The 25003-nt window shown below is 51.2% G+C and overlaps 1 protein-coding gene across 2 annotated transcripts; it reads right to left on the reverse strand.

The window, feature by feature from the left end:
- Nucleotides 1-3157: 3157 nt before the first annotated feature.
- RARG (retinoic acid receptor, gamma) lies at nucleotides 3158-24606 on the reverse strand. 2 transcript variants are annotated; one of them, XM_006883889.1, is made up of 10 exons: nucleotides 24403-24606; nucleotides 23624-23687; nucleotides 19560-19891; nucleotides 8617-8765; nucleotides 8085-8226; nucleotides 7266-7426; nucleotides 6878-7054; nucleotides 6171-6375; nucleotides 5571-5729; nucleotides 3204-4437 (listed from the first exon to the last, which is right to left on the reverse strand). In XM_006883889.1, exons 3-10 carry the CDS (start codon nucleotides 19741-19743, stop codon nucleotides 4238-4240), a joined length of 1377 nt encoding a protein of 458 aa, XP_006883951.1. In that variant the 5' UTR covers nucleotides 19744-19891; nucleotides 23624-23687; nucleotides 24403-24606; the 3' UTR covers nucleotides 3204-4237. The 2 variants fall into 2 exon arrangements, with proteins under 2 accessions (XP_006883952.1, XP_006883951.1); XM_006883890.1 differs by lacking the exons at nucleotides 19560-19891; nucleotides 23624-23687; nucleotides 24403-24606 and adding an exon at nucleotides 13180-13640 and having other exon boundaries at nucleotides 3158-4437.
- Between the last annotated feature and the right edge of the window lie 397 nt (nucleotides 24607-25003).

Here is a 25003-nt window from a genome sequence, read left to right on the forward strand (position 1 = left end):
TCATCAAACCCTAGTACCACCATCATTATCATCAAAAGTGAGGTCTTCTCTCCTTTTCTCTTTCCTGAGGGTTTTCTTCAGTCTTCCCTTTGCTCTACTCTGTAGAGCATTATCCTGGGCACAAGTCTCACTCCAATGCACACTATTCGTCCTTTACCAGCTGAAACAGAGCTTCTTCTCAAGCCATTCAGGTCTCCCTCTCTGCTGCTCACTTACAGCTCACAATAACAGGCCAGAACTGACCAAGTCTGCCAAGTATACCAGGAGTATGGAGATCAAAGCGCTGATTGGGAAGAGATGTGAGCTAAAGTTAAGGCATGGACAGCAGAGATGACAGCTGTGGACAAATGTTAGGAGAACCAACCCTACCTTGGCACAGATACAGTGCAGGCACTCTTATGCAAAGGGTGTGTGTGTGTGTGTGTGTGTGTGTGTGTGTGTGTGTGTGTGTAAGAAAGAGACAGACAGAGAGAGAGAAAGGAGGGAGAGAGCTGAAGGAGGGAACACAAGGACAGGAGCTCAGGAAAACAGAAAGAAGTTCAGAGCCTTGCTGTCCAGACAGATCCCTAGATGTCTTCAGGTCTTTTCCCTCTGGGAGGCTTGGGACCTGGTAGGACCTGGGCTTGTAAGGAGAGGAAGGAGGGCTGTGCCCTGGTACTCACAGGTGCGTGCAAAGCAGCCCTTCCTCCAGCAGCAGTTAGCAGCAGCCTCTGTGTACGGTCTGTTATCGTGCTAGGAGGTTGCAGAGGAGGAAGTGACACGCCCTGGGGTGGGGGCGACTAAAGGGGGGTGGGAGTGACTGATTTAGGAGAAGGTGGAGCACTTGGGGGTGATGCTGGGCCAGAGACGTGAATGACTGAGTGGGAAAAGAAAGCAAGAAAGCTCAAATACTGAGCACTTAGGTTGTGCTGAGTGTAGTATAAGGTTACTTTGGTGTTGGTATTAGTCCCATTTTACAGATGTAAACATTGAGGTTTAGGAGGAGTAAAATGTAAAGAATTTAACTTAAGGTTGCCTAGCTAGTAAATGACTAGTCTGGGATGAAATTCAGATTCACCTGCCTCCAAATTGAGGATCTCTCTACCTCCTCATGGAAGCTCTGGTGGCCTAGTTGTCAGGAGCTGCACTCCCACTCATGGAGTGCTGGTGGTCTCGTGGCCTTAGCATTGTACTGCAAACCCAAAGAAGTGGTTTGAATCCACCAGTTGCTCCCCAAGAAGAAGATGGGCAATCTCCTCCAGTGAGTTTTACAGTCTCAGAAAACCCACTGGAAGTTTATTTATGAGTTGGTTCCCACTTTATGGGACATAACTGCTTCCTTATATAGCAATAGACCAGTTGCCATTAGCTCTTACTAAGAGCTTTTGTGTGTGTGAGAGTAGAACTGGACTCCACGGTTTTCCATGGCTGATTGTTCAGAAGCAGATCATTAGTCTTTCTTCTGAGATGCCTTTGCCTCTAGCAGCCAAGTATATTACTCCTTTGGACCATGTAGGGAATCCAGAATTATGATAAGAGTGAAGGAATATGGTGTCGATGAGTACTGTGGCGGGAGAAATGAGAGTCTATTGATTATTTTGAAAACACCATGTTCATTGTATCAGAGTGGATGCTTAACTACATGAGCTCTAAAGCCAAAGTGCCAGGTTCAAATTCTGTGTCTACCACTTACTAGTTGTCAGATCTAATGTAACCCACTTCGTTTGACTGTTTTCTCCTCTGTCAAGTGGAGCTCATAGATTTTTGAGAGAATTAAAAGAAATCATTTCAACTGCTTAAAACAGCTTGACCAAAGCAGCATTAGGTATGAGATATAATGGAGTAGGAAAATGGAGAGCTTTAGAGAAATTCAAGGGCTAGGTATCTGGGAAGGTGGACAGAGGGGCATCAACCCAGGCTCAGAGAATAATAATTGAGGGCCTCAGGAACAAGATGGTAGTGGAGTCTAGGAAAGCCTGGAGGAGGCAAAATGAGGAACTGAGAGCAGCAGAGTCTGCTCACGATGGAAGCATGAAGCCTGCAGGAAGATCTGAGTGTGGAAGGCTAATGAAATTTGCTCCTTGTCTGCACTTGACCACAGGTATCTCTGAGAGGGAAATGATTGTCTGGTTCACAGGTACAGTCCTCCAGTACCAGAAAGGGTGCTCCTTGGGGGGTAAGGACAGGCTCTACTAGGCTCCCTGATATAGCTACAGCACTGAGGCACAGTGCCCCTTTCATACACAGCAGATGCTCAAAGGTGTAAATGTCAAAAGGGTCTCTGAATGCTGTGATGATGGCAGATAACAGAGAAGTTACCATGACAATGAACCCTCCCCCCCCCAGACCCTGTGGTTTCCTCTGTAGCTTCTTTCACTTTCTTCTTCTACTTCCATCCCCTCATTCTTCTCACTTCCCCTAAGCCTTTACCCTGCCCTTAAATCCTCAATTTCTCTCTCCCATATGTACAAGTCATGAGTGAAGAAAACCTGTGACAAGAGAGATGGCACAGCACCAGGGTAGAAGGTAAGTGATACAGTGAATACCAGGGATGAGGTAGTCAGACCTCACAGAGAGTGGGGTAAACAAAGAATAGGGGGTGCAGTGGTAAGGGCCAAGGCAGTGGATCTGAGATTGGAGGCAGTGTAACAGCAAGGGCCTCCAAGGGTCAGGGAGAGCCATTAAGAGACAAGGTAACAATGGGGTCTTGAAAGGTGAGTGGGGGTGGAGATGGAGTGAAGACTGAGATCCGAAGGGGTAGAGGGGTGGGTTATAATGGGGTCATAGAGGGTCTGAGAGCTCCCTGGGTGAGAGGCTGGGATAGAACAGAAAACACTGTAGCAAATGCAGGCCTCAGTTGTTAAATTTTCAAGTTCTTCAACTTCAGTTAGAAGGACAAGAGACTGCAAAGGACCAATGGACGCTTCCCTGAATGAAGGGCAGGTTTCCACATACACAGGAGGGGCATGCTCAGAGACTTCTGAAGCCCAAAGGAGCCCATTCCTGGGGGCATCCTAAACACTCAGGGTGTCTCCCAAACCCCTTCTGGTTCAGGTGCCTTTTCATTGTTTCACTAAGCTACTGCCAAATCTAGTAAATCCATTTACCCTCCTCACCCAGCTCCAGAGCCCACTGACTGGTCACTTCCCCACTACCTCCCAAGGGAGCCACATCCTACGAGTTTCCATCACTTTATTTTGCAAAAATAGAAAACTCAGCAATATGCGATACAGCTGGGTAGAGGGGAGATGTAAACAGAGGGGGAGGGGACAGCACCCTGACCCCCCAGGGAAATAGGGGAGCCAGTGGGAGTCTTATTTGGCAGCTAAATACAAACTGAGGATTGGAGGAAGAAGGGAGGGATTACAAGGGCCCTGGGCTCCCCATCCCAAGACCCCTGGAGGAAGGGGTCAATTCCAGGGTGTAAACAAAAGCTAATAAATAAATAGAGGCTTCCTCTGGGTCAGGGTGGGATCAGCTAAGCAGCACCCCTCCCTGGGCCAAGCTGCTCTGGGGTCAAGAGGGAAGGCACTAGGAGGCAGGGATCACCTGGCCCCTCTGTAGTGTAGGAGGGTCCCTGCCCCAATGGCTGAGATGGAGGGCAAAGAGGGCCCAAGGCACATGGCAGGGCTTGGGGCAGGCCTTATAACGGAGGGCACAGGATAAACTCTGAGCCTGAACAAAGAGGTGCAGAACGGCACTGCATCTGTCCCTTTCATCCTGGTCCCCACAGAAATGCAGGGCCAAATCTGCACTCACCCTGAGCTGAGCACAGGGCACAGGGATGGATGCACACCTGGCAGGTGTATTATGCAGCATTAGGCACCAAGGGTAGGGGCTAGAGGGTGGGCTCAGCCCTCCCTTTATGCCCCCATTTGGTCTCTAGTGTTCCTGTCTGCTCCCAGGGGACTAAGCACCTGGCAGGGGGAAAGGCTATGGAAAGGCAGGGTCTTCCTCCCACCTGGGGGAGCCTGGGATCCTGATATCTGAGGGGCAGCGCTGAGATATTAGAGTCCAAACCCAAGCTCGCCCTCTGCCCTTACTCCCAGTGGGAGCAGAGCAGGCCCCCGGGATTGGAGAGGAGCCAGTCTGAGCAGGATGAGGGTGAACACAGAGGCACCCCTGGAAACTTTGGCAAAAACAAGGAGCTGGTTGGAAGGGGTGGGGAGAGGGCAGAACAGGTCCTCTCCTAGTCACTGGTAGTTCCTGGGAGATGGTCAGTCTGCTGCCTGGAGCCCCAACCCCACAGCAGGGAAAGTCAGGGGCCCTGGTCAGGCTGGGGGCTTTGGCTCCCTTTACCCTGGCCCCCAGGAGCCTCATCCTCACTGGAGGACTTGGGGTTAGGCCCAGATTGTGAAGAGTCATCTTCAAACATTTCAGGGTTCTCCAGCATCTCTTGGATCAGTGGAGGCATTGGGCCTGGAATCTCCATCTTCAGGGTAATGGCCCTTTCTGCTCCTGTAACAAAGAAGCAAAGAGTCTCAGGCGAGAGGTCACTTCCCTTACCTTTCTCAACTGCATTTTTACACTCTTCTGGGACACCCCCCCCCGCCCCCGCACAGGCCTGTTACCTCTCTGCACATCCTTTCCTTCATGCTAGGGTTCCTGTGAGCCACTCCTCTGCCTGGACCTGGTCTTCTCTGCTAAGCCTGCTCCCCACTCATCCCATTCCTTCAGGACGCCTTCTCAAAGATCCCTACTTCCAGACCTACTCCCTAGGCACCCTCCTACCTCTAACGTCCAAAGCTTGCAAGTCGTTCCTAGGCCGCCCATTCTTTTTTAAAAAAAAGAAGTGTGTGTGTGTGTGTGTGTGTGTGTGTGTGTGTGTGCTGTCAAATCAGATCTGACTGGTACATGAGGAGATTGTCCCTTCTCCAGGAGAGCATCTGGTGGATCCAAACTGCGTGCCTCTGGGATTGCAGTGCAGCTTCTTGCTACTAGGCCACCAGAGCTACCTTTTTGTAGGCCTATTCTTAATAACACCTATAATAATAGCTAATATTTATCTAACATTTACTATATGTCAGGAATCTTTCTAACGCAGTACTATACAATAGAAGTTTCTGTGATAATGGACTATCTAATCCGTTCAACACAGGAGTAATTAGTCACATTTGACTACTTAGTTTTGAAAAGGGAGCTGTGGTTGCAGTAAGTAGGCAATTATGCTGCCAATCCAGAGGCAGGCTGTTCAAATCCATCCAGTTCCTCCAAGGAAAAAAGATGAACAATTTCCTTCTCCGTAATTTATAGTCTCTGAAAACTAACCAGAGGTCAGCTATGAGTAAGTTCTGACTCAATAGCAATGAGTTGAGATGACTTCTGAAAATGCTTGTTGCAACTAAGAAACTGAATTCTTAATTTACTACAGTTCCTACATTATTGTGTATTGATTCAGCCTTCACAATAACCCTATTAGGCAGGTATAGATATACTCGGGAAGTATAGCTATATCTTATTTCACTAACAGGAATGTGGTGGTATAAGAAGGAGATTCCCAAGATCTTCCCATTAAGAAGTGGCAAAGCTAGGATTCCAATGCAGACCTTCTGCCCAGGAAGACAGGGAAGGAAAGGTCCCTCTCGACTAACCCTTGGTGCTAATGCCACGGAGGTCTGTGATCTTCATGAGCATCCTTGGGAACATGTAGGGCTGGCTGGGCCGCCGGCGCCGCGTGTACAGCCTCAGGGCTTCTAGCAATGGCTCCTGAAGCTTGTCTACCTTTTCAGGCTCTTCTAGGTCCATTCGATCTGAAAGGACAAGCACAGTGAAATGAGAGGGACAGAAACTGAAGGAAGATGAGAACACATTGATAGATGGTTTATCAGTAACTGACTCTGTTCAAGGGGTCTTCAGGCCTCAAATTCTGTTGCATCAACTCCTCCTCTATTGTTCTTGAGTCCTACACTGCTCAAAGTCCTGTACTTTCTCCCCTTCAGCAAGCAGCTTTTTCTGGGAAATCATTCTTGCCTGTTTCAGCACCAAAATCTGGCATCTCCTCAGTAACTTCTGACTCTGCTCTGTTTGTCCTGTATTCCAGACTGCTAGGAAGCCTATACTGGATTAGTGAAGTCTGTGGATCTCACCAGCTGGGCAATCTCAAGTGAACAGACCCAAGACCTGATCCAGGTCGGCCAAGACAGACCAGGTGGGACAGAATCCTAAACAAACACCAGGGGGCGCCCACACACCTCCGCAGATGAGGCAGATAGCGCTGAGCAGCCCAGTCTCTGTGTCATCCATCTCCAGTGGCAGGAGCTGGCCAGCAAAGGCAAAGACAAGGTCTGTGAGGGGCCCGAAGCCAGCATTGTGCATCTGGGTCCGGTTCAGCGTCAGCCCGTCAGAGAAGGTCATGGTGTCCTGTTCTGGAGTGTACCTCGTGCAGATCCGCAGCATCTGGGAGAAGTGAAGGAGTAGGTTTAGTGTTAGATCTTGGACAGAGGCGTATATAGGAGCAGAGAATAAAGGGAGATGAATGTCCAGGAGGAAAAGAAGTGCTTAAGGAAGGTAGGGAGGTGAGTCCCTAAAGCAGGCATGGGAGGATGGCAGAGATGGAGGTGACACTTGAGGAATGAAGGTCCTGAGAAAGCAGGAGGTGGCAAGAAACCCAGAGTCAAGGTTTTAGGGTCTTATGAACTTGGGAATCTAGAAGAGGTCAGGGGAGTCTAAGATTTTGGAGGAGATCAGGAAATCTTTTTTCGGACCAAGATATTGTTGGGTATTTCATAGAAAGATCAGGTCGTGGCAGGGGACATGAATTTGGCCAAGTGTAGGGTGCAGGGTGCTTTTCAGCATTGGTAAAAGCTTCAGTAAAGCTGGTCAGAGAGCAAGGAAGATGCAAAAACCTGAAAGGAGATGCTCAGCTGGGTGACTGACACAGGTGCAGGGCCCAACCTACCAGGATGTCCAGGCAGGCGGCCTTGAGCAGAGTGATCTGATCAGCAATACTGAGCCCTGTAAAGCCTGGCAGCCGCTTGGCAAATTCAACGATCTTGATAATGCATTTGGTGGCCAGCTCACTGAACTTGTCCCACAGTCCTAGATCCAGCTGCACCCGGTGGTCTGCACTGGAGTTCTAGAGGAGAGAAGATTGGGACACAAACTAAGGTGTAGAGCTTTGTTCTTTCTGCCACTACCCCAAACTCTCCTCTATGTACACTTCCAGGGCCTCTCTTCTGAAGTCTTCCCTATCTTAGCACCAGATCACAGCTTCCAACATAACTTTGACCCATTCCCCAAAGTGAACAGTCCCCTACCCTCAGTGGGGCCCACTGTAGGCTTCTCACCGTGGTGTATTTGCCCAACTGGCAGAGTGAAGGGAAGGTCTCCTGATGGGCTTTGCTGACCTTGGTGATAAGTTCTTCTAGCTGGGGGCTCAGCTCATAGCTGTCAGGTGACCCTTCCTCCTTCACCTCTTTCTTTTTCTTGTTCCGGTCATTCCGCACAGCTTAGGCATGGAAGAGCAAGGAAAGAATCAGGACTCTTAGAGCTTCTCTCAAAGGAGAATGTCCTCTCTCACCCAGATTTAATGTTCTCAGTTGCTACCGCAAACACATTTATCCTCTGGGTCCTAATCAGTGCCTCCGTTTCCCCATCTCCTACATTAGCTCCCATGCCCAGACTGGCTCTCCTCAGCCCCACCCAGGGCCTGCTAGCTCCTGTTCCCTCCCCAGGCCACTTAGCTCCATCCTGCCCTTCCTGTCACCCTGCAGGAGTTGGGGGGGGGGGCAGGATATGCAGACGGCAGGATATCCACTTATAGCCTTGGCAGCACAATGGCAGGGGGGAGGCACCCCTATTCCACCTCAGGCTCAGTTCTGAGCATGGAGGAGGGGGACTGGAAAGCCCCCCAATTCTCCACAAAACATGGGGAACATGAGACCCTAATTCTCATTCACTGAATTCAGAGAAAGGCTTAAGCAGAGAGGGGAGAAGGGGAGGGGGTGGAGCCTCCTCTGTGAATGGAGCTAATCAAATTGGACTGGGAGGAGGCAGCTCCCCAGGGCATGCTAGGTCTAGAGGTCAGCAGAGAGGCGGGGCCGATAGGAAGAGAGTGGTCACCACAGGGCAGAATGGAAATGCTCCTGCCCAGGCCAGGGACTTACCTTCCTTGGACATGCCTACTTCGAAGCATTTCTGTAGCCGGCAGTACTGGCAGCGATTCCGAGTCACCTTGTTGATGATACAGTTTTTGTCGCGGTGACATGTGTACACCATGTTCTTCTGGATGCTGCGGCGGAAGAAACCCTGGAAAAAGACCCCACCATGGGAATGCCGCTCCTTCAGATAGCAGGAGCCCCTAGGATGGACAGGCTGAGTCTGGGCAGGGATCCCAGTTGAGGAGGAAGAAGGTGTGCTCTGTGTTTTTCTCTTTTAAAAGAACAAATTGCTGAAAACGGAGGAAATTCTTGGCCTGTCTGAGCAGCCAGATGTGAGTAGTGGTCACAGAGGCAGGATGCCCTTAGAGGCTTTGCAGATTGTCCCTGGCCTAGCCCAATCAATTAACCACCCAGGTGCAAAGCAGGCCCCTATAAATGCCCACTGCCATGCAGCATCTCCTTCTGGTTTAGTTCCTGATCTCTGATCTTCCCCAAGTAACTCTCAATCTCAACCCACCCACCCCCACTAAGTACACACCTTGCAGCCTTCACAAGAGCTGACACCATAGTGGTAGCCAGAGGACTTGTCATTGCACACGAAGCACGGCTTGTAGACCCGAGGAGGTGGAGGGGGCGAGGGGGAGCTGGGCACCATCTCCTCTGAGCTGGTGCTCTGTGTCTCCACCGCTGGAGGGAAAACAGTCAAGTGAGGGTTGAAGGAAAAAGACCTCTCAGGTCTCAGAGACTCCTCATCATACCCACTCCATGCCACTTCATCCTCCGGCACACTTGTGAGCCATCACTACCATGGTCTACCAGTCCCAACAACCATGTATAGCACTACCAAAAACATTTCCACAGTCCCCTAACAACTACAAATTACTGCAGTTCCTTGTGATCCTAGCCCACCTCTCCTGTTCGGACCAATGACCTCTACAATAATGTAGTGCTTACCTATATGACATTGATCAATTCTCGAAATTCCAGGCCAAGACTGCCTTGCAAGTTAACATCCTGAGCCTTAGTTTCCCAACTATAAAGTAAGTTAGAGGAGTTATAGATCTGTGAACTCTAAAGTCTCTAGTAGTCCCCAACTCATTTCCTGTCACTTCTTGTCAGGTGGTCTATTACTTAGCATCCTCCTACCCATTACACAACAGAGTTCAGGGCAGTAATCAATTAGTCTCCTGTAGCTGACACCAAGAGGCATGACTGCTGGGATAATCAATAGATAGAAGAGTAATTTTCTCTCAGGTAGTACAGGGTGGGTAAATACTCACTCAAGCTTTCCCCTTCTGCTATTGTTGCACCAGTGTGCGCCCTCCATCCATGGAGGCTTATGTGGTACAGAGTTGAACTGAGCTCCATAGAACTTTCTTGGCTCTATAATCACCAAGACTTTCTTTCAGAGCACTGCTGGGTGGATTCAAAGAACTTTTCCCAAGGAAAGGTCCAAGCCACCTCCAGAAATACCATTCCAGAAATAACCTCTAATGTGCAGCACGAAAACCACTGGGACAGTAGAGCAAATGGGACACAAGTGTCAGGAAGGTGGTTTAGGGCATATGCAATGGTCTTATTTTACACATAAAAAAACTGAAGTCAGGGAGAAAAGGTCAGTCATACTGCCATTAATGGTGCGGGCAAGACACTTGTGTGTTTTGATGAGATCTAAATGGCCATGAGTCAAAGAAGCTGAGGTAGGATACCCTGGAATATTTGCTCAGATCCTCAAGTGTAGAAACTTGTTGGTGGTTATGGCAAACCAGAGGTCAGGTGACAATGTGTAAACAGGGTTGATGGGGGCGGGTGGGGAAGGGAGCTACCACTGGACCTTCTCTCTGAGCCTGTGTCTTCATTCTCAACTGGCTTTCATCAATACCTAATCTCAGCTCAAAAGGTGTCTCAGCCCAGCCCCAGAGAGTGTGTGGAGGACACCCTCTGACTAGAGAACTGCTGAATAAATTGTGTATGTGTGGTTGCCCTTCAGAGATTAGGAGACTCTATAAACTATTTAACCTGTAAGACCTGTTACCTAACTCTTGGAAGACTCAACTGATTGATAGAAAACCCTAGATCTTTCCTAAAGGAGTATTCCACATACCCACCGCATGAATACCTTCTTTCTAATCCTCTGCCGCTGCCCATCTGGTCAGAAATCAGCCCATATGCAGCAGAACAGAAGAAATATCCACAATGCCTGGGTTCTAAGTTAGCTCCATCCAGCCTGCAGGAGGGAGGCTCACCCTACTATGATATTGCGCTCTCTCTCTGTTTGTCAATTAACATATGAATTCTGCCACAATGAGATTCTCCCATGAAAAAGGGCAGAGAGGAGGGGCAGAATGAAAGGCATTTTGGTCTATTCAAAAATGGGGGCAGGGATGCTAGAAGGACTGGTGCTAAGAGATTGGGGTGGTGCTGAGATGCCTTTCAGAAGCTGCTCCTTTCTTCAGACTCACAGAGATATCCTCTGAAGGCACTCCTGTTCCTGGGGTGGTGCTCATTCTGGTGCTGACGCCCTCCCTGCCCGCAGAGCGCTGCCTCATTTCCTCTCTTTCGCAAGGGGCCTGGGTGCGGTCAGACTGGCATGGGGCAGTGTCAGCCAATTGTAAGACTGGGGGCTGCAGAGAGGCAGGCCCAGGGGCCAGGTTTTCCGTCTAAATAGTACAGCCAATGGGTTCTCAACACCCTAGTGACACATTCCGCCTCTTGAACCTTAAAGCATATATCCCAGTGGCTCTGAAATTAATCTGGGGGTGGAGAGTGCAAAAAGGCAAATTGAGTCTACTCCTTCCTGATTCCCTCAACTCAGCCCTAAGCTGAGTCCCAAGTGAGCTTGTCGCTCCTGGCCACAGCAGGAGCCCCTGGGATGGACAGGCTGGGCACCCCTGCTGAGTAGGGGGGTGGGGGGGTGGTCTATGGGTTTTTCGCCTTTTAAAGCCCAAATTGCTGAAATTGAGGAAATTCCTGGCCAGGCTGAGCGGAGCTTCAAACAATGTCTTTATAACTGGCTGTAAACGCTCCCAGCTGCGAGGCCTAGGCTCAGAAGCCTGGGCCTTGGGAATCTGACACACACCTCCTTGGAGACACATACTCTCTCACAGGACAACAGCACACGGGACACAAAACCAGGTATACTGATATATTTCTCTATCTCCATCACACCCTGGCACAGAGAGACACAAAGACAGGCATGAAGGCAAACCCCCTGAAGCTACACCAGGGAAGTAGATGCACAAGTCACAAAGCTAAGGCACAACACTAGCAATGGGCTTCACATTTGCAAGCAAACTGCACTACCTACCCGACAAGACCCTCAGTTGGCCAACACAACACCAGCCTCTAAAGAAGCACAAACACACCAGACTGCTCTCCCCTCAGAGGACCTCTTTCTCTGCCTGGTGGAGACACACAGGTCTCACAAAGTGCGTCGGGCAAGCCTGAAGCTGGTTTTGTCTACCCCAGGGCCCTAGAGGCTAAATTATTAGTCCAAATTAAAATGCAAAAACATGCTGCCAGATTGAAAAAGGCTAGGGTCTCCACTCAGCCCCCATAAAATGCTCTTTCTAGGAGTCCTTCCATCTCCGCCCCACCCCCACCTTCTCCTGTTCTCCATCCTATTAGGCAAAGAAAAGGTTAAGAATTCTCAAAGATTTAGTGCAAAATAATAGTTACACCTTTAGACACCACACTTTCCACTCTTGCCCCACCCCACCCTAAAGTACAGACTCCTGTTTGCCACCACCTCTCCCTCTTCAGTCTTTCAGTCATTAAATCCGAGCAGTTCTGTTCTGGAGCCAAAGACCCAAAAAAAGGGGGGTGGGGGGGAGAAAAAAAAAACCACAACAGTCTAACTTGTAAACAGCGCAGCTGAGTGCCAAGGAGCGAGGCGCGTTGGCGGGGGCTTGGTGACCCGGCGTGCGCACTCCCCCAGCGCTCGCCGCCCTGCACGCCCGCCCGCCCCCTTCGAGCCTGCCCTAAACCCACCGTCCCCAGCCCTCGGCACTTGGTCTGCAAGCTAAGTTCCAACTCAGGGTAAATTTGGGGGGTATTCCAGGCTCCCCTCTGGGCCCCTCCCCTTACCCCACCCCCGCCAGGCACTGCGGCCCAGGCTTCAAAGACGCCTCTCATCTGGACTTCATTTTTACTGCCTCTCAGTCCCCAGCTTTTTATTACCGCTCTGGAAAGGGGTTCCAGGGCCCCAGGCCTGGCATCTTCCATTTCAATGAAGGGGGAAGACGGATTATTTGGGGACCCAGGAGTTGTATTCCCCCTACCGCTGCCACCTCCAGGCCATCCCACCGCACACAGAAACTTTGCTTTTAACTTTTCCCTTCCAGAAGTTAGTTTTGTGTATAGGAGCCAAAGGAAGAGTCATCTCTCTTCATACAGCCGCTCACACATAATTCCAAACTTATTTCTTTTTGAAATGGGGCTTGGAGGCAGAGCCCAGGTCTTCCCTGCAGGGTGCACAGCCCCTTCCACCCGCGCGGGGACACACAGGATGCACTCTCGCATACATCACTTTCCAAAACCGCCCCCACAGCCACGCAGGGGCACACACCCTCCCGGCCTCACGCTACAAACAACCCTACACAGAGCCATGCGGACCTGCCAACGCTTTCCGAGGGCGACAGGTCGTGCAGAACCCCCTACATCCACACTTCCTAGGCAAGACGCTACATACACCAGGGATTCACACGCTCTGTAAATAATATCTTTTACACTTTCGACTTCCCACAAGGACTTTACAAACGCCACCCACGGTCCTGGATGCCATACCCCTCGGGACGGCAGACATGTGGGCACAAACTATCAACACACCTCTGTCTCTCCCTATGCTTGCAGTGGCACCAACCACAGATTCTAGCTAAACCCCACCATAAAAGCCACTCACACTCCAAACACTATAGCACACACCCAAAGGAGTTGCTAAGGCCCCCACGTTTAAAGGGCCAGTACCCCAGTGTCCTACACACCAGCTCCTCCATTTAAAGGGCCAGTATCTGATTTGCACCCCACTTCCACCCGTTACACAGAAGAGTGAGCCCCTTTCCCTTCTGCTTTCCGCTCCCCAACCCCAGTCTTCGGTACCTACATTGCAGACTGGCGGGTTGTGACCAGGCAAAAGGCTCAAGTCCGGCGAAACAGGAGCTGCCGGTGGCTCTGCGCAGCAAGCCAGCCCCGGGCCCCGTCGCCGCGTATAACCGTCGCGGGCCCGGGGCATACGTTTCCATGCAGTCGTACATCGCGACCCAGCTTGAAGGGAAGTTGGGTGCTGGGAACACCAAGGACCCGCAGCCGATTCCCCCTCCTCCCCCAGCGGCGCCCAGCTCCTGGAGGGGGAGGGGGAGGGCTAGCATAGGGCGCTGGGCTGCATGGGGGGTAAGGGATGGGCGGGGAAGAGGGGGATCCCCAGCAAGGAAAAGGGACTGGGCGGGGCGCAAAAATCAGCCTGCCGCTTTAGCGGTGGACCAACACACACAGGGCGCCTCGGCAGCTAGCTCTGGGGAGACCTTTTGTAAAAGTAAACCCAGAGGGGTGGGGGGGTGGGGCTTGGAGCACAGAGGGGGCCGGGCACCAAGATGAGCAAGCTGAGAGTAGAGCGCACTTACACATACACACACTCGCTCAGCGCGCGCTTGCTTGCTAAAAGACACACGCATGCATGCATTTATCTTGGCAAGCATCACGCATTTGCAAATATGCAATAGTGCACATACATGTCCGCATGCACACAAAATCTTATATGCATACATATATGTGCAAGCACACCTGGCTCAGAAGAACGCTCGAAAGCATTCATTCTCTCTACAGCCCGGAGCCTTTGCACGTATTTGCACTTAGGCGCGTGCCCCTGCCGGGGATAGGGGAAGGAATGGAGGAACCAAACACACGCATTTCCTTTTCTTAGAGTTCTCCCCCTCCTGCCTGCCAACACTCCCTTTTTCACACAAGTCGATACAAGCAGGAGTGTAAGGAATGACTGCGGAGAAGAGAACGTGAAGGTCTCCAGAGCCCAGGAACCTGCGCTACCTACACGCCCACCCACCCCCCATTCCCAGGCCTGGCTCCTCCTCCTTTCGCCGCGCGCGCGCTAGAAGCCGAACAGTACATTCCTGCGGCTCCGCGCGTGCGGCCTTCTTCTTCCTTCCCGTTCTCCCCACCCCCGGTCCAAGGGCCAGAGCGCGCTCCCGCCGTGAACTCTCCGGGAACCCCCCTCGGGGCGGGTGGCCGAGCGCGCTCACCTCCTCCTGACCCGGCCCCGCCCCACCCCGCCCAGGCCGTCGCCAGCACCAGCGCGGAGTTCCCCCCCGCCCTCCAGCAAGGCTAGGAGACTACCCTGCGCAGCAGCGGCTCTCCTTCCACCGCTGCGTCCTGGGCCGCCTTCTTCCAAGTCTCCGAAGCCCCATCCACGACTGACGCTTCCTAAACGCCCCAACAGCCTTTCTCACTGCTCCCTTCTCCCAGTTTTATGCTACTAACATACTCCTTCAGTGCCAACTAAGCCGCGGACAAAATTGCCTATGAATGCCATCTCCCCTACACCAGAGTTTCTACAGTGTTAACAGCCCCCAAAATGCGAAGTGACTATTCGACAATAAAGCGCTTCTGTCCTTGCAGTTGCCAAAAACTCGCACCATAGGCAACAACTGCCACTTCTCCCCGTCAGGGCCACATTTAGTGCCCCTCAGATCTCCAAGGACCATTTGACTGTTCCGTTGGTTGCCCCTTCCGGGCACTGAGCGTCCTCAGTCGGCAGAGAAGAGGGGGAGGGGGTTGGCCACGTCAGGAGTTTGCCCCTGCCGGGCCGGGCCGAATCGGGGGCCCTGGCCCGGGGACAGTGCCAGCGGCGGCGACTCCCGGAAACCACCCCCTCCCTCGCGCCCCGCCCGCCTGGCCGCCCGGCGGGCCGGCCCAGCCGGCTCTGTCAGCGCCGCTCACACGGGGAGCGTCGGGGGAGCGGGAGCGGCGCCCGACCCGGCCCCTTCCCCCCGCCCGGCGGCGGTGGCTGGACCAGGGCGGGGTGCGCTTTTCTAAGAAACTGCTGTATCGAGTGGGGGGCTCACTGGGGTGCTACAGGAGTGGGGCGCCAGTCTGGAAGAATAAAGGGCTGGAAGGGGTGCCAGAGGAGAGAGGAAAGGCGGGCACGGGGGAGGGGCCCGGGTGGCTGCGGAGGACTGAGAGGTGGCAGGAAGGAGGGCTGGATTTGTGGATGGCGGGGAGACGCAGGGTGGTAGGGCTGACTGGTGGGGTTTGAAGAAGGAATAGAGAGGGAATACACTGTTCTTTCAAATCCAAGGGGAGCTCCTGTTCTTGCCTCCAACCCCAAACAGTCCATTTATGCATCCAGTCAGTCCCTCAAAAAGAAAAATGGGTGATATATTCCTGAATTGGATATTGACCATTGGCAAAACAAACAAGCATAAAATGTAATACACCCCAAAAATCAGGAAGAATGAGCCCTGATTAGTTAACTTCAGGCTGTCAGTCAGCCCTCCCTCTCACCCTCTGAAATCTGAAAGGTCCCAATTAAGTCAAGCCTGCCTGGTTGGTAATTAGAACCAGAAGTGGCCAGGCCACTGAGAGGGGGGTTGGGAGTAGGGCACAGGAGGAGTAGGGGGAAGGCTCCAGGAAATCATGAGTCCTCGGTAGCCCCCCTTGTCTTCACCAGATGCACCCCACTCTTTAGGACCCCATCTGTGTGCAGGGAGAAAGAGGCCTTGGAAATCAGTCTTTAAGGTGTCCGGCCCATCTTTTCTATCAAACTCAAGCCCCCATTACACATAGAATTAGTACCCTGGGGAGAAGGTAAGAGGATGGGGAGAATCTAGTGCTCCCTATTTTCCCCCAAAGTTCCCCCATTCCTTATTGCAGCAATTAAACCCATTAACCTTCTAATGTTTCATGGGAACCAGACGTTCTCCACCAGCCTGGTGGGAGTATGGGGGTCAGGGGGCTGCTGACTGATTCACCCCCTTCCCTATGAGCCCCACTGCCAAGGAGGACCCCAATTTTCAGTTAAAGTCCCACAAAGTTATGAGCAGAGAGGTAAACTGTTCTCACCACCAACAAGGCCTTCAGAACCTTGCATGGTCACCCTTCAGAGCCTCTACCACCTGGCAAGGATGAGTTTGGCCAACAGTGGACTTTGGGGGAGGGACAACTAACCTCCATTCAGGGGCTGAGGATAACAGGCTCTAAATTCCTCAAGCTAAATCCACTCTTTCTTACAAAATGCCTCACTCAAAGCCTGAAAAGGCTATTCGAAGCAAAGCAAGCTACACCTCAAGGGACAGGTCCTACCTTAGGAGCCCCACCTGATGGGTGGATACTCCAAGGCAAAGGGAAGGGTCCCTAGAGGAGAGAGGAGTTGAAAGGAGGGGAGAGTAAGGAGGTGTGAACCAGGGATAGAGGGCCAAGCTAGGATGTGAAAAATATTGGGTAGGATGGGGGCTGGGGCTGGGTAGGGGGCCAGGAGAGGGGGGTACAGCCTGGGCCCCAACGGCGGCTTGCCCAGCTCCCACCCCCCACCCCCCCTTAGCCCGAGAGGTTTCCTGTTGCAATCAAAGCCCCGTTTGTGTCGGCCTGGAGCTGGAGCTGGAGCCGGAGGAGAAGAGAGCAGGGGAGGGGAGGGGAAGAAGGCAGTCGGCTGGAGTTTTTTCCTTGAGGAGGCCTCACTGCCGCCTGCTTGCCACTCTTACCCACTGGCTTGATCTCCTTGCTTTTCCCAGGATTTGGGTTCTCCCTGTGTCTGTGTCTTTTGGCTTCTCTATCTATCTATTCCTCACCTTGTTTCAGTCTGTCTGGCTCTTTTTCACTAGGGATCTTTTTTTCCTTTATGCCAGGCTGCACTCGCTAAATGTGGTAAAATCAGAGCTAAATACTTGTCCCGCAGACAGACATTATTAGTTCAGTGACTGGGGCACCATCACCAGAGACAAAAGAAAAGCTGGGCCAGGTTCTTAAGATCACAGTTCTCTCTCCTCAAAAGGAGGCAGAGGGCAAGACTTCCCTTCCTTTCTATCATACTATTCCCCTATACCCTGAATAAAGTAAACATTCAACACAGCAGTGTTCTCACAGAGATACAAAGACACAGACATCAAGGCTTCACACACACACTCTTTCTCTATGTTTTCCCATCCACACAAGCCTATGCTTGTCTTGTCAGCACACAATCCCTGCACATCTCCCCTCTTCCACTACAAGGGTCTCGGATAGATGCCTCATCTTTCTCAACAAGGACACCCCTGAGCTGCCAGGGACCTAGCAATAAGATCTAAAACCCAGTCTCAGAGTGAAGTCCCAGGATCCTTCTTGGACATCCCTGTCTCTCATGTAATAAGAGACAAAGGATGACAGAGACACTAACTCTTGGTAGGTATGGCCTTGGCATGAGACATAGGTCTCTAATGACTCTCTCATCAGAGAAATGAGGTCAGTAGCCTCTCATTTTGGAAACTCTTCCATTCTGAGAGGCTACCCAGACTTTAGAATCTCTGCATCTTTTATGCTTGTCAACTACCAGGAGGCAGTACATACCCCACCCCCTCCACGCTGTCTGGGCCAAAGCCTCCCCCTCCTCTCAACTCTCAACACTAACTCTCTGCCCAGGCCTGTTCCCTACTGCCAGCCACACCCTCCTGAGCTACCTGCCCTAGTTCTGGCTCCTCCTTCTGATTTCTCCTCTCAGCCTCCTTCCTTTAGGGCAGCCTTTGGTGATGGGACACAGCCTGACCTGTTCCCTACCTTGACCTCACTTTGAACTCTGACCTAGATCTCAACATGTCCAGGGTATAGAGGCACAAGGATATAGGGAGTACTTTGCAGGGAATTGACTATTAGCTCTCAGCATTTTCTCAACCATTCCCCCCTCCCTACCATTCTCTTCTCCCTTCTTGCTTTAGCTCCTTTATTTACCTTTCCCAGAACTTACAAGAAATCAAGTTCCAAGAGACAGAATTGTATGGTTCCCCTGCAAGAACTATTATGTAGAGAGGGTGGTTCTTTCCAATCTCGCTAGACTCCCAACACAGACTATGCAGGTGAAAATGAGGAGGCCCAACAGAGGTTTTGTAAAGGGAGACTTTATGCTCTCTTGTTCACCTGCATGCCCCTTAAATAATCCCTGTCAGACTACGAACATGCCACCAGCAGGCCTCACCAAACACCAGACACACTGTCAGAAGCCCTATTAAATACCTCTTCACACCTCACATCAATTAACTCTGCTATACATGCTGGAATTGTGTGCATAAGCAGAGTCTCGGAGAGATGTGCACACACACTGCGCAAGTCTTACCACACTTGCACATATGCACTTACACACACATATACACATGCCTTCTCCGATGAGCACACTCTTTCCAGTGGAGCTGCCAGCCTAGTCTAGCCATCCCCCTGCACATACATACACCCTCCCAAACTCCCTGCTGAAGGCAGGGCCCTTCTCTTCTGCCTTTGCTTTAACTTGTAGCATTCACAAAGGATATGAGGGAATGGAATCTCTCTGTCCCTCTTCCAGTCACCTTTACTCCTTCCCAAGTAAGTCCTTGTCTTCAACAGCTGACATACTAAAACTTTTACCCTACGGAGCCCAGTATGCTGGCCTTCTGGTCATGCGCTTCCCATCAGTAATGGCACGACCAGGAGGAACTACTGTTAAAGTGAAAGGAGAGGTGACCTAGAAGAAAATCTCCAAGATTTGCTTGGCTGTCAGCACTCAAAGGCTTAGCCCAAAAAGGGCAGGTTTGAGGGACAAGTAGGGATCTGCATGGCATGTGGGCAATATGCCAAATAAGAGGGAGGGAAAGAGCCCAGAACCCACATGGCTAGAGGAGAGGATGCTTCTGGAACACCTTCTCCGCCTCCCCACATAATTTATATGATGCCACTTTCTTTTTTACTTTTTCCCCATCCTCCCCAGAACCAAACAGGAGAATCTCCTGACTCCACAGAACTTTAGACACTCAGCACTAGATTTCTTTCCTCGTTCTGGAGCCGCCTTTTAATTCTCAACAGTTTCACCTCTTGATCACAGAGCCACCTGACTGACCTCTAGACTCTTCTACTTCCCAGTCTGGCTTCCCCCACCCTCTACTCTATGCAGACAGCAGCCTCAGACTTTACCAGACCCCGCCCCTAGCTGCCCACACAAAGGTGTTCTCCTCTGCTAGTAGACTGACTCAGGAGGAAATGTCAGCCTTCAGTCAGCTGGACTTTCTAGATCCCCAATTTTAGGCATGCTACTTCCCCCTCCTATTTACACAGGAGACCTCACATTTGTAAACACTTCCATTTGTTCTACATCCAAACCTCCTCCTTACCACCCCTGCTATTTTCTCCATTAGATCAAACCATTAGATTTTCATTAGATCACCCCATAATCAGGGTGCCAATTTTCTCCATCATCCACTTGCTGAATATCCTCCAATTTCCATTTGCCTTCATCCCCCCAAGATCCCTGAGACTTACACAGAGAGGCCATTTCCTTGGGGAGGTCAGGCTGGCTCAGGCCCCGGAAGCTAGGGCTCAGCATCTCAAATGGTGGAGACCCTCTGAGTGCCCCTGGGAAGGCAAAGGGGAAGCCAGCCCCTGGGTAGCCAGAGCCAGGCCCCAGGGCACTAGTTGCAAAAAGTCTCTCCTTATTGGTGGCCATGGCAGCAGCAGTGTGCAAGGTTGAATCCCCTGGGGTCTGCAATGGGCGGGGGAGATCTTCAGCCACAGCCCCCGCCCATGCCCACTGCCCCAGTCTGGGAGGCTCCGTGCCCGCCCTCTCTGGTCGGCTCACTGGGTCTCCAAGAGTCCTACGAAGATAGAGAGGACAAGGGGGAGTGAGAGAATGGTCAGTCTGTGGTTCCAAGTCCCAGGGCCGCTCTCTCAGTTCAAGTCTTCTTTCTCTATGCTGCTACTGTTCTGGCTCAGGGATCTGGCAAAGAGGTAAGTGGGGTAGGATGGGGGACTATGCAGACTTGGAGAAACTCCAGATTAGCTCCAGGGAAGTGTAAACCAAAGTTTTAAGTTTAATGATGGTCTGAGAACTCATAGGTTAAAAACTCAATATCATCAATTCCCTTCCAACACCTGTCAACCGTTTATTGAATTTCAGAGGCTACAAAACTTTACTGCAGAAAACAGTGTCATCTTTCTCCCCTCGAGCAGACCAACACATAACACACCAAGGCTCCTGCTAGATGGAAAAGTAGTCATTTATCATCCATAGCTGTGGAATTGATTCTGACTCACAGCAACCCTAAAGACAGAGCAAGAAATGCTTCCTAAGTCTTCCAAGACTGAATTTTCATAAAAGTAGACTGCTAAATCCTTCTTTGAAAGTGTGGTTGGTGAGTTCAAATCCCTGACCTTTCCATTATCAGCCAAGCATCTTTAAGCACTGTCCCATCAGTGCTTCCTGACCAGTTGTTAAGCATTTACTTAACAGTGCCAGGCACTGGGCTGGATTTTTGGTTTAACTTTTATATAAACCCTGTGAACTAAGAATTATTAATTCCATTTTGCAAATCAGGAAATAGGTTAAATGACTGGCTTGAGGTCACATGATAGTGACAGGTGGTGAAAATAAGACTCAAACTCTCTACTACCCTAAAGTTTATTTATATAGTGACATACAGATATCTCAGCTGTTAACAAAAAGATTGGCAGTTCAAACTCATCCAGTGACTTTGAGGAGAAGGATCTGGTAATCTGCTCTCAGAAGGATAAAAGTCTAGAAAATTCTAAGGTCCTGTCTTTATCTGTCACCTGGGGCTGTTATGTGTCATAATTGGCTTGACAACACCAAACCACCACCACATCTACATGCATGTGTGAGTATATTTATACATGTATGTGCTTATACATTATTTATATATTTATTTTACATATATAAAATATAGCATTTATACATATTTCTTTTTATATGTTGTTGTTGTGTACCATCAAGTCAGAACCAACCCATAGCTGACACTTTAATGAGTTTTCAGAGGCAGTTAATCACAAGGGAGGAGATTGCCCATCCTTGTCCCTCAGAGGAGCTGGAGGATTCAACTGCATGCCTTTGGGGCTGCAGCATAGATTTTTACCATTAAGCCACCTTCCTCAATATTTCTAGTTTTCCTTCCAAATTCTTCTGTTTCCAATTATCCCTCAATCCCTAACTTCTCTTGAACCCTATTCTTCAATTCCACAGATAGTAATGGAATCCTCTCTTTGTACCTACAATGATAGGTAGCTCTTCTCGTCTTCAACCCATTTTGCTTTTTCATCTCCCTTTATCTTTCTTTTCTAGGCTCTTGCTGTATTTTCTCTTATCCTAAATGCAGTTTATCCTCTCAGATGAGATTTTTTTCTTTTTTATTAACTTGAGACCAGGAATGCAGGAGAAGAAGGAAAGAGGAAATGGGAATCCTTGGGCCAGGCTGGCTGGTGGTTCCTCTCCTGATGCTCTGACAGAGAAAGGCTGACTTTCCTAGGAGCCCCAGAACCACCCACTTCTTGGTAGTTAGTAGGTTGGGAAGGGAGAGTCACCCAGGCCTGGGCACCTCCTCCACCAACCAGAGTCCTAACGGGCTGATATGAAGAAGGCAGAGAAGGGCAACAGAGATCAAAACACATAGATACTAAGGAGTGGGCAGGCCTAGAGATGATGAAAGCTATCTCAGCATCCCTTTCCATCTGTATTTACCTCTAGGATCAATAGTTCTCAGTCTTTGTACCTCTCCTTTTACTGTCTTCTTTTTCTTTTCCATTCCTAATCTATTTTGGCCTTCAAGCCCCTGAGATTAAACTGCATAGAGGATGATGAAACTCAGACCCTAACATCACAAGCCCTCACTCAGTTCCAAACCATACAGCATCTCCTGTCCCTCTCACTAAGCATACAATATTTAATGTCCCTCACTAGACATTCCTCATCTCTAGCACCCTTAGACTCTTTACCTAGTGTCTCCCCAGGCCGTAAAAGTCTGAGCTTCATGTCTCTAGGGTCTTTCTCTTTTTCCTCCCCTCTACTCTCAAAAGTCCTATCCTGGGTAGAACCCAGGTGGAGCCAGGAGTCCAGGGGCCCCTGAGGCCCCAGGGCCATAGCTCAACAGGCCAACAGGCTGGGCCACATTCCAGGTGGATTAACCCCTCCAGTGCCAAGAGTGAAAAGCTACTAGAGGCCCTTACCACCTCTACCACCACCTTCCCCAGATTCAGCTCAGCCTGGCAACCTGGCTCTGCTCTGGTCTTCATTGCCTTGCCTTTAACCTGTAATGGGAAACAGAGACCTGACTTCAGGTGGGGATCCAGACAGGGATGCTTAGACTTCTAGACCTCACCAGGGAATGAAGCTTACAAATAAGCCAAACACAAGTCACATTTCCCTGGCTTTCCTCCTATTTTGCCTCAGAGAGGGTTCTGGAATTGTGTGAAGAGTGGAAGGGAGAAGAGAGACATCCCATTTCTAGTACTGATTTCTTCCTTGAAGGGTCTCATGTGCAGGTGGAAGAAAGGACCAGGGGGAATTGAAGACAGTTGTGCAGAGTAAAAGGAAATCTTAAAACTAGAGACCCAGACACCTAAGTTCTTTGGGGGGGGGGGCTTGTGGAAGCGAGAGAACACTTCTGAGATAGTACCTCTGATGGGGGCTGATCTGAGGTAGGGGCTTTTACAAAGCTGCTTCTCTTAGAGCTAAAATGGAGCTGAAGGGAGGGCATGGATGAAGGGGGCTGCTGAATGTGGGGGGCATCTCTCTGCTGCCCTGCCCACTCCAGAGCCTGGAACAAAGCTGGTCTTGTCAGCTGCTCTCTACCCGCTGCCCCCCTCCCCTCTGTATAAACACGACCACCTTTTTCCATGACCCCATCTCTAGTCTGGGCGGAGAATCTAGGCATCCTCTGCTCTCTCCTGGGCCCCTAGCCTGTTCCCCAGGAGGCAGTGGCCGCCTGGGTTTCCTTGGCTATGTGCCATCCATAGGGGAGTTCAGACCCTTGAGTCTCCACCTCTCATCCCAGGTGCCCTCCCTCCACCCCACTGGCCCCAGGGAGGGGCAGTGCCTAGGAGGCAGGCAGGCAATGCCAGTGGAATGTGTGTGGGCATCGGAGGGCACGGGCAGGGTGGGGCAGGGGGGGAACTGGAGGTGCCAGTTAGGTGGCTTTCTGAGCCAGGTGGGGGTGTGCCTGATTGGGGGGGGGGCGTGCCCTGTGTGCTGCCTACCAGGTTTTGAGCCACAACCTATATATGTCTCGGTGTGTATGTATATGTATTTGGGAAGAGGTACCCCAGCATTCTCCACATGTGTGCCCTCTTATATCTCCCCTAGTCTCTTCTTTTCTTTTCCTGCATTAAAGATGTGGGGTACTGATTGCAGTCATCAACTTCAACTCAACATCTAAGGAGTGATTGTAAAGGCAGAAATCTCAGACTTGAAAACTAGGATTCCAACTGCCTTGAGTAAGGACCTTGAGGGACATGTTCACCTCAGTTTCTGGTCCTACAGACCATTCTTCTAGCTCCCATGCCCCCCACTCCCAGGTCCTACCTATGCACCCTCTTACCCTCTGACCACTTGCAGTGATTCTCCTCTACATACTGTGTCAGGTTGAGGGGACTGGACTGAAACTGACCAAGGCAGGACGCAATGTCAGTGGCATTCTGGTCTAGGACTCTCTCCCTGTCCCATCATCTTGCTGCTCTTCCTTTGTTCCCTTTAGGCTCCCCTCAAGAAAACACCAGAAGAGTTCCCTACCTTGGCTGGAAAGGTAGGGAAAGGAGTTCTCTACCTTGGTTGGGAACTCTTGGTCATGGTTAGGTATAACTCATGGGAAACTGTGGTCTGCTGATCCAAAGACACTTTCACCAAACCTCTATCCTATCTCTTTGTCCTTCCAAACTCCTGGCCCAAAAGTCTAGGATTATTTGCCAAGGACCCTTCCCTTGCCCTGCCTAGGTCCAAGCTGTGCCATTCCATTTGGACTAGTTTGGACCACCCCATAGAGTTCCTCCAGGAAAGTTTGAGAGAGGCCACTAGGTCCCTTCTCAAAGTAAAAGAGAGATGTCCTGGACTGAAGACCACTGCCCAAATGTCTTCCCCTCTACTCACCAAAATTAAGAGTAGACACCCAAGATCATCCTCGCCCTCTCTAAACACTTCTCCTTTCCCTACATACACCCGAGCTGACCCCAAGTCCAGGCAGGAAGCCCCTCCAAGCCCTGCGGACTGCCTAAGAGCACCGAAGAGAACCCTCCGGCTCCTTAGCGCCCCCGCGCCCAGCCCACCGCGCTGGGGGACCCAGGCGTCCGAGCCGCGGGCCAGCCTCTTCCCCGCCAGACTCACCTGGAGGGGGAGGGAGGGGGAAGGGAAGGCGCGGAGCCCCGAGGTCCCGGCGTCGGATGGTCGCGGGATGGAGCGTCTCAGTGTCAGGGGCTTGTCGTAATGGGGGGTTCTTGGGGGGGCATGGCTCTAGGCTGGGACTGTCCCGGGGCCTCTCAGAGCCCGCCCGCCCACGTGACCTCCCCAAAATATCCGACACATTTTCTCCCAAACCGCACACTGACTCTGCAGGCGGGGACACGGAAAATATTTTCTTTCTTTTTCTCCCTCTCCACCCCTCACCTCCCTCCCTGCTCGGCTCCCTCCTCCCCCTCCCGCCCTCGCTCCTCCCTCCCCTGCCTCCTGCCCCTGCCCGGCTCCCTCCTCGGTGCCCTGGGGCTGGGGGGCGGAGGGTGGGTAGGAGGGGGGGGCTGGGCGGGGCGGACAGGACGCCTGGGTCTCTGCCCCTCCCATTTGCCCGGCTTCCGAGACTCCATCCCCAGGGAGGCTGGGTAAGGTTGGCAGAAGAGGTCAGTGCCCTAGGCCCCATGATGCCACCCTTTCTCCCTGGCATTTTTCCGTTCTGCCATTTTGAGGGACTGGCTGAGTTATCCCTAGCCAGGCT

This window comes from Elephantulus edwardii, unplaced genomic scaffold (genome assembly GCF_000299155.1).
Source record: "Elephantulus edwardii isolate Elephantulus edwardi_28Jun2011 unplaced genomic scaffold, EleEdw1.0 scaffold00030, whole genome shotgun sequence".
NCBI lineage: Eukaryota > Metazoa > Chordata > Mammalia > Macroscelidea > Macroscelididae > Elephantulus > Elephantulus edwardii.

Excerpts from the sequence above, each read along its gene's own strand:
- RARG (XM_006883889.1), bottom strand. The coding sequence starts at position 19,743 with ATGGCCACCAATAAGGAGAGACTTTTTGCAACTAGTGCCCTGGGGCCT. Across the intron at positions 7,427-8,084 it reads AGTAGGCATGTCCAAGGAAG|CTGTGCGGAATGACCGGAAC; the intron begins GTAAGTCCCTGG and ends TCCATGCCTAAG. Across the intron at positions 6,376-6,877 it reads CCGCCTGCCTGGACATCCTG|ATGCTGCGGATCTGCACGAG; the intron begins GTAGGTTGGGCC and ends CACTTCTCCCAG.